We start from the raw sequence: 9,513 nt of genomic DNA on the forward strand, positions 1-9,513 counted from the left end.
AGCTACTTTTTATGTATTTATGATTTACCTGAGATCAAACTCCCTGATTTATTTAAAAGTATATTTTATTTCTCTGCAAATAACCCAAAACCCAGTATCACTCTTCAGCTTTAGTTTGAAAATAGCTCGAAAGGAACTTGGGAAAATTATGAAAGGGGACTGGGTCTCAAATGAAAACCACAAAGCTAATTCACTTGCAGTCCAGTATTGCGGCAAAAAATCCTTCCTTTTAGGGATCACTACAGTGATTTCTAACTCTAATCAACAAAATCTTCCTCTCAAAGCAAGCATGGGCTTGAGCTAACACACCAGGATGCTCATGCATGGCTTCAGGAGAGTGTATGTGTTTAGAGCAGTCAGAAGTCCAGGGAAAGGTTTCAAACCCTCTTGATATGCAAGGGGCAGGCAAACTCTGAATCGTAATGCAACAACTCACATGTCTGCAATAGGAACAGTGTGTTGTCAGGCTTCAGGGGAGAGTGGGCTCTCTGAAATGAAGCTGTGTTTGGCATTGGGAGAGGATAACCCAGGCAATTCCCCCATATCCTAGCAGACAGCACAATCCATGGGCAGTAGTGAACTCAAGTCATCACCTGTTTTCCCTTAGTATGTCAAAATCTGGGGCAGATACCAGTGAAATCTCAGTGCTCTATTGTCATTTCCCACTACGTGAAATGGAGTATACTGGAGCAGCAAGAAACAGAAAGGGTGAATGGGAGAGCGGCAGCGATGGGAGTTCAAATCCTGGCAGCGCCTCTTTGCTTTGGGGCAGGGATTCAGGCTTGGATGGCACAATTGCTGATCCCAGCAGGGCTGTGCTCAGGGTATTGAGCTAGCACAGCTCTTTTATCATGTCAGTGAGAGGAATTGGGAGGTTAAAAGAAGAAAAAAAATATCGTGTAATAATGAGATGAATATGTCTGTCTTCATTACTTGCAGATGAAGGGACTGTCCGGTGAATCACTGAGCCTACCCTGCTCCAAGGGCAGAATATGATGTAATTTTCTGACAAAGAGCATGCCGTATTATTGTAATTAATAGTAACAATAACAAAGCTACTATGTTATTATTGTTATTCTCTGGACTTAGAAAAGCCCTTTCATCCAAGGATGTAAGAGAGTTTTCCCTGCTTGTCAATCCGTGTTCTACCCTGACAGTATTTTCCAGTGTGACACTGCAACAGATCCGAAGATGTATTTGCAATGGGCTTGGGATCTGGTTCCTATTACAGATGACCCTGCGGACTTTTTCTGCTAGAAACCTTATTAGTGAATACCTATTTGTCTTCTACAATTCCACCTAAGAGAGGGAAGATTGCTCAATTTCTGTGTAAGTGTCTGAGATATTTCAAATATGATTATAACCTGATGTTTACTATGATAATAAATTACAACACGCCCTCAGGAATGCAGGGAGCAAAGCTACAAAGAAACTGATCCGTGAGGGGACCTGCAAATAGAGCATGTGGGTCTTGTGATTCATTTGGACACCTGATGTTTTAAAAAGTTTGAGATCAAGTAGGGTGGATTTTCAGTATCAGTTGTAGGTGGAACTTATCACCACCCTTCTTTTAACAAATACAGAAAGATCAAAGTATCCCAGCCCTGGGGTATTGAAACAGATGGGAGGTGGAAAGGGTAAGGAATGGACAGTCTCTTCAGGATGTTTTAAAGTGAGCTGGGAGGCCACACTGCATCCTTGATGTTGGCAGCATTTTCAAATCATTTGCAATTAGAGACGTTGGCGTCTGGTAAGTCCTTTCCCGTCAGGGAAGATTAAAAAGGCCTGTGCAGTGCATAGTCATCAAAAGAAAGAGAAAAAAAAAAAAGGTCTAAAGGCTGGAGTATTTATCTGGAAATGCAGAGAAGCAGAGGAGCTGTGGTGTCAATGCAAATAGTTTCAAGAAGGTCCATGAAGACCTTTTCATTATGTGCCTCAGTGATATCATCAAACCTTCTTAGAGATCTTCATTTTGGCAGCTCTGAGTTGGGGGGAAGAAGAGGTGTATGTATGTATGAGATAAGAAGAAGGTAATTTATTTTTTTCCTTTAAATGAATACTGCAATTAGAAGAAGAATACTGAGTACAAAATACATCCTGACAGGTGGAAAGTAATATTTTTAAAGTAGCATGACATTTTCCATCAATATGGCTATATTCATACTGCTATTTTAAATATATGGAAAAATAAATGCAGTTGTAATTAAAAAACACTAGTGATTGAATGTAAGAAAGGCGCAAAGTAAAAGGATTATTTATGTACTGCTTTATCTGCTACAGCTTCTAGTAGGTTTTGAGGTGGCTGAATTCTTCCCAGATGGCTAGGAGATGAGAGTTATGATATTCAAAAAGCAATTTAATGTCCTCATACTTTGCAGTGAAGTCTTAGACTTTTGATGCATGTACCTGAACAGGGGAGTAATTTGGATTTTCTGAATGTGCCTACTTCTCACATGAGCCCCTCCATCACTGTGACTACAGATGACTGAAATCATCGCTAAACCCCATGAACTTGGCAATGCATTTTTTCTGTTTGCTATGTGCAATATGTGCATAATTGATATTTCCAGCCAGTTTCTACCAGAACAGCTGTTCATGACATTTAAAAAAAAATAAAAATATCAGATTCAACACTGAGGGACTACTTAATTAAGACAGAATAACAAATTAGCGTGAGTAAGCTGTGGAGAGACTGACCTATCAAGTTATATTTAGAAATGGTACTTGTCCAGGAGGGGCTGTAGGTTAGGGCTTACTTCCATTGGCTTGGGAATGATGGTAAACTCAAAAGAAGACAAGGAGCTTAGGTAAATGCTCACATCAGTTCATATACCTGTCTTATCTACCCTGCAGATTTGCTCAGGAGGAACCGACCCCCTGACACCAGGGCAAGGTGGAGACAGTTCATGGGGGGTGGGGTTGCCTTTGAGGCTCCATCGCTGGGCAGCATCTCAGTTATTGCCACTGGTTAGTGGATCAGATCAAAAAGAACAACTTCCTATTCTGGCCTCTATTAAATCCTTGATAAATTGCTTCACTAGTTTGTACCTTGCTTTCCCTAACTGTAAAGTGGGGATGCAGCTATTTCCGTACTTCGTGGTACCTCCTCCTGACATTCATAGACCATGTACAGCTATAAGGTTCTATCCCAACATGGCGACGTATGAAGCAAAGCTGCTTTCCTAGCTGCTGCCAGTTGATGAAGCATCTCTGTACCACTCAATGGCTTGAAAAAAAGTAAGGAGGCTTGTACTTGTGAAAAAGAAAAGTCCCTGTGCTTCTGTAAAAGCTAGGCTGAGAAACTTGAACAATATTTTAAAGAAATACATCATCAGAGAGAAACTTTGTGTTGGGGTGACAGGTGGGAAGTGGAGTAGGAGAGGAAAAAGAGAAATAAACAAGATTTTTTGTCTCCACAGAGCAGGGGAAAGTCAAGGTCCTACGAACAGCCACCATGGTGACTCTTCCTCTTTTCCTCTTCTTCGTCCTCTTGCCCTGCAGTAAAGCCCGGGACGAATTTCTGGACCAGCATCAGAAATGGAACTACAGAGAAGGCGGTAAGAGGTGGTGGTGGTGGGTCAGCCTGGGAAGCATTCGCTAACTCAGGGATGAAGATTTGCCTATTGCGTCCTTGGGGTGAGACACACAGTGCTCATTCATGAGTGCTTCTTCTTGATTCCTGGGAAGCTGCTGAGATTTTTGGAAAGAAAAATGGTTTTAGGAATAATCAGCTGGAGTATCCAGTGGCAGAAGAAAACTCGGGCAACCAGAGGCAGAGAATTACACTGTGAGGGAGAGTTATCTGCTTTTTAATTTAGATCCTCCGTATGTTTAATATTTGGCATTTCATTGTAACTCACTCCAAGTGATGGGGAGTGGAATCAAATTCAGACCACTGGCTCATGTTTTCTTGTTCTGTCATGTTTATTTTCCTCTCTTCCACGGATGTCCTGCTAACCTAGCTGACAAGGTCAACATAGAAGGCATTAACAGCATTACTCAAACACTTGAGAAATGGGGAAATGGCATCTTCTGGCAAATGAAACACAAAAAAAAAATGAAACCCACCCTTCTGAACAACCCAAATGCTTTACTGCCCGAGTTCTCCAGGTAATTCCCTTCATCCGGAGGTGGGATTCAGTCCTCTCCTGGGTGTCCTTCCTTGAGTGGCATTCATCTTCTTTAAGACGAACTTTCAGATTGCTCAGTTGTGGGGACATGAATCATACTGTCTTGGTATCTGTTGTGCTAGCAGCTCTGATTAGTAAACTGAATATTCTGCTTACTGTTTATTGTGAAACATGCTCAGTTGCCATGACTGTATTATAAGAATTATCCTAAAGAAAATTTAGGCTGTTGTCAGCACCTCACTCCTGTGAGAACAGGATGAAAAAATGAATTGTGCTACAAATCCACACATAGACTTGGCCACAGGGCAAGAAGAAGAAGCTGATTTGGCCTGTGATGTTTTTGATTTCAATCTCTGTAACACCCAGATCGGAGAAAGCTATTCACTAGTCCATGTCTTCATATTTCCCCCTTTGCATTGCAGGAAATATTAACGATTGAGCACACTCACAGAATCTAATTTAATCTGAAATTTCCAGAAACAGAGTGGAAAAGGCAATGAAAGAGAGAGAGAGGTAGGGAATACTAGAAACCTAAATATCACGTAAATCAGAGTGGTTCCTAAAGGAAGTGGTCCTCTTCCATACCTCAGCTTTCTCTTTAGGAAAAAGAAAAGAATATCTGTCCACAACTGCTAAGCATTGAACCAGTTGAAGAGGAAAGGCTAGAAGAATAAAATGGCACTAGTCAGAAGGTCACATAATATCTGTACAAATTAGGGTTTCAAGAGGATATAGTTGATAGATTGTATGCTGGCCTTTAGCATCAAGTGGGTTTCTCCCTGACTGCATGATGGCTGCTGTTATTAGCACAGAATTCATCACAACTTTCACACTGCCAATGCTGAAATGAATTGGTGCCTAAGATTATCAGGGCCAATATTAAGTCATGTATTTGGAAAGCTCTATCTTTCGTCCAGGGAGATGTAATGAGACTATTCAGCCATGTTTCCTGCATAGGGCTTTGAATTAAGAGTTTCCTGGTAAGGACACAGGCAAGTCCATTAGAAATATTGAGGACTGACAGTAATCCATTGGAATCACTGGCCCAGCCTCCATGTCTGCTGCTGGTTAACAGTGCGGCTAATTAATACTAACTAATATCAGGTAAGATTAGAATGATCATCAGAGCTTCATAACACCCAAAGGGAGACTGAGAGGAAGACCTCCACAGGAAGGGACATGGTTACCCGCAAGCACACTGGTGCATCAGTGCAGCCCTCACCTTTCCAAATCCTGATGTAAAACCTGGCTCTCCCCCTCCTTCAGCTCAGGCAGAGGCACAGCCTGGAGCGACCATGGAGCTGTGCAATCACAGCTGCACCATGGCATGCAGTAGCCTGCCCTTCATTGGGAAGTCTTCATAGGTGATCCCATGCATTGCTGCTCTCTTCTTCTCTACCCCTGCTGGTTCCAGCCATGTAGGATGGTTTTCATCTCCCCCACAGCAGAAGTGCTGTGAAGTGCTTCTGGGAGCTCATAAACCAGCTGTCATTCTGCACTGAGCCAGCTGTGCTTTGGTAGCGATGGAAAGAGCCCATGCTGGTCCTGAAGCTTGTGGTTTGCTGGATTCAGACAGGGGCATCTCAGATGAGTTCCCACCACCTGAGGGTCAGGGTGGCTTTGGAAGCATCTTTTAATGGTTCCTTGCAACTTCCCCACCAACAAACACAAGGCCATGGTAAATTATTTTGCATGCTCAGGAACACTCCTCACACTGAGTTATTCTCCTGTATTACTCTCTCTGCAGCCTCCGCCCTGTCTCCGCAGCTGTGGACAATCTTGTGAGGGAAGTCCATTCGATAAGGAAAAGGCTAGAAGAACTGAATGAACGCCTCAACGTCATCAGCAAAACTGTCCTTCCCATCCGATTGAATGCTCTGCAGAGCCAGAGGCGTGGAAATACTCAGCTGCGGAGACTTCCGATGCATAGGAGAAGGTTGTATGCTCGCAGGAGACCTCAAAGGAGTTAATTCTCTACCAGAAAGAAAGGGAAATCTTTCTTTTTTTCATCTGCTTAAGCCTTTCTCCATGGGACTCTGCTAGAGAAAATAAAGCAAAGCACATGCAAGTCAGCTTTATTAAGGAGACCAGAACTTCTGCATTTTGTTGCTGCCTTTCAAACCTAGGTCAGTAGGTGAAATCTGACCCTTCAGTGATGGCTGTTTGGTGTCCCAAGCAGAATGAGTTGACAAGCTCAGTCTACTTGAGTGTGAATACCTTCAGGCTATACAATCATTCTTTCTGCTTACCAGAGGAAGTTCTTTCTATAAAGATCAGGTGAATTTCTCTCTCTGTCCTATTTTTACAGCACTCCATCTGACACAGCTGGGGAATCTGATCTTCAAAAGTACTGAACGCCTGATGAATGCAGAAAGATTGATTACTGTTTGGCAATTCCAGCTGGGCAGGGAGGGGTAGAGGAAGCTATGTTTTAAAATACAGCCTTAACCTATTCTCCATCAGTGCAAAGAATGCCCCGTTCACATGTTCAGAGGGTAGGTAGGGTTGGATAACCTTGGTCTGTTCCAAGACTGAAGATGTGTCAGATTCTAGGGACCAAATTTGAACATCTATCTTCTGCAAAGAGCTTTTTTTTAGCTATCTGGAACTGGGCACTCAAAACCTTGTTATTCAGCAGATATGTTCAGAATTTCCAGCACTCTGAAAGACGTCGCATTGACTTCTGCCAAGACCCTTGGAAACCAGGGGATGTTTTTTCAAAACTATTCAGATAGCTAATGGCATAGATAGGTGTCTAGAAGGATTTTCCAAAATAGTTTAAGAGACAGTTCAGTCCCCAAAATCACAGATAATAATTCAATTGGTGTCTAATTCGCAGAGTATCTTCTCCACATGCAAGCACTGACCTCCAGACATTTTCCAACATCCTTTAGCACAATTAAGATCTGTAGAAAAATAATAACTACGCAAGTCAAGGACTTTGGTGCCTCAGGGAGTACCCAGAATACCCCGCCTTCGGCTTGTCCTTGCCTGTGGCTTCCTGATGATAGAAGTGGTGATAAAAAACAGTGCAGAAATCAAATTATGCACTGAACAGAGGATATAGTGGGCTTGCCCTTCAGGTCTCTAAAGGTAAATCCAATATAGAGATTCCCATCCAGCACTGCAGCCAACTGTATACCTGAAATCTGTTGAAACATAGGCAGGAGAGTCAGAGAGGAAAATAAACTATTTTTTTAAAGGTCTGGATGAAGCAATTTATGAGAACAAAAATAAAGAATGGATTATGTCTAAATGGTTGTGGGGGAGGCTGGCATGACAGTTGTTTTGCAAACACTCTCCAACCATAAACAGTGAGGATGCAGACTAGCTATTTAAGGATTCCAAGGCCTGAGTTTATGGAAAGAAGTTCAGCGACACTACAGTAACCTCCAGAGGGAAACGGGAAAAACTAGTTTCATATGAAATCTTTCAAAATGAACCAGAAGAAGCAACACAGTCAGCATTTTGGCTGTGACCTGGGAGTTCAGTGGGGGAGGTATGAGGAGTGTATGAGACAATCTGATAAATATTTCCCGGGTGCAAATTCTGAGTTCAGGTTTTCAGAAAATAACAAAACTCTAACTTGGAAGATCTTTCTTTGGCTTTTGCTTGGGAATTTGAAACACTGCATAACTAGACAAAGGAAGAATCAAGCCTGTGAAAAGGCTCATAAAAAGATACAGTTGTGCCGTTGGTGAAGTTGTCATCATAATTTCTCAGGAAGTGTAAAGTATTTTGATCCCAGAATATATTTACCTAAATTACAAGGAATAACAAGAGAGAAAGGCCTCATCAACCTCCTCCTTGTTATTTGGCATTCAGAGCTACTAGGCTGTGCTGTAGCATCAGCTGTACACTTGCACAGACTGCTGGTCCCTCCAGGGGATGCTTTACACTCTTTGCTTGGGGCTGTAGGGACTGGACTGCTGGTCACTTTGGCCTATCTAGAGGAAGAATACAACATAAAAAACAGCTTTCATGTTCATATTTTAGACATGAGCATTTTATCAGGCAACCTGAAGTTGTATAAAATCCAACATGAAACAGAAAGGTAAGACTCCTGGCCCAGGGAAGCCCCTCAGTCACAGATGGCTGGAGGTGGGAGGCCAGACCAGATCACTGAATGCTTTTACTTTTTACCTAGAAGTCCACCACCAGCTTCTGCCAGGGACAGAGGATCGGGCAAGATGGACCTCTGCTCTGACCCAGTCCATGTATTTCTATACTGATATGTGCAAGTTGGTATCTTTGGCAAAATTCCTCAGCTCAATGGAGAAATTCACTGTTTTAAAAGAGAACAAATAAGCTGCAGCATGCAATGTATATTACAATTTTACAATTTCTTGCATAATGGTGAATAAACCAAATTATATAAAAGGTTAATAAATGACTAGATCTGTGGCCTTGTCACCACTGATAGCAGCCCCTGTCATTAACTCTGTGAAAGTGCACATCAGGCTCCAGCCCCGCTCCCCGACCTGAACGTTTGATCAAAGGACCATGCCCAGCTGCTTTAACTTGGCTTTGCACCACCCTCTCTCTCTAGATGGAAATGCTTTAATGGCACATTTCTTTTACTATTTTCTCATCTGCTTTTTAAGAGTATAGTAAAGTTATGCATCAGCCTGCTTCCACACCACTCACCTTCTATTTGAAGAGGCAGAAGTTCATCTGAGCAGACATCTCGAGGTGCCTCTGCCTCATCTGCCTGGGGAGGCTGGTCTGATCCGTAGCTGCCCCAGTGACCGGTATTCGACTCCTGCCTCCACTACCCTCTTCTTAAACGATCCTGGGCAAGGCACTTTCTCTACCTGGCACTTGTCCTTTGACATGGCTTATACAACTAAAACCCACTTGTGATCATGAAGGATCTAAGTCCTCCATGCACATAAATATACCCAGCTATATAAACTGTCTAAGCCCCCTGTTCGTGTTCATTTACTTACATTTCTGGGAAGGGACCTAGCTGGAGTTTTAAATGGAGTTGATCAGTTGGGCTGTGAAGACATGCAGAGGTCAGCAGAGGGAGAGCAAATATCATCAGCGGGTTTTAAGGTCTACTCCTTACCTAAAGTTTACAACGCCCACAGAGACACAGAGCACTGCCTTAAATTCAGTCTTAAAAGACAACTGTGATCCCCCTTAGTTCCCTTTATTAATAAAAAATAATTTAAAAAAGTTATTATTTTGCAGTTTCAGGAGAGCTGTGCCCATCCACGCTATATATTACACGCTTTTCTCAGTACTTCCCCTTCCTTGTATTTTATTTCCTTCAGATTTCCTCTCTCCCCCAAATGAATACCACCTGCTCCCGCATTTTATTACTCTTCACACTTCTCGCCGTCCTCCACTACTTCACCCCCGAGGCCGCCGGCTTTCC

General features: G+C 42.6%; 1 protein-coding gene and 1 long non-coding RNA gene across 2 annotated transcripts in view; both read left to right on the forward strand.

Moving 5' to 3' along the window:
* Window positions 1-1,136: 1,136 nt before the first annotated feature.
* On the forward strand, window positions 1,137-8,476 carry LOC103915401. The gene is made up of 4 exons (XR_663520.1): window positions 1,137-1,329; window positions 3,420-3,557; window positions 3,963-4,110; window positions 5,878-8,476. It is a non-coding gene; the product is annotated as an uncharacterized LOC103915401 (long non-coding RNA).
* A 951-nt stretch (window positions 8,477-9,427) lies between these two features.
* HEBP1 (heme binding protein 1) overlaps window positions 9,428-9,513 on the forward strand; it is a 5,535-nt gene continuing 5,449 nt past the window's right edge. Inside the window, exon 1 of the mRNA XM_009322899.1 lies at window positions 9,428-9,502. Coding sequence (XP_009321174.1) covers window positions 9,428-9,502 — 75 coding nt within the window. The remainder of the gene's footprint in view (window positions 9,503-9,513) is intronic.

This window comes from Pygoscelis adeliae, unplaced genomic scaffold (genome assembly GCF_000699105.1).
Source record: "Pygoscelis adeliae isolate BGI_AS28 unplaced genomic scaffold, ASM69910v1 Scaffold60, whole genome shotgun sequence".
NCBI lineage: Eukaryota > Metazoa > Chordata > Aves > Sphenisciformes > Spheniscidae > Pygoscelis > Pygoscelis adeliae.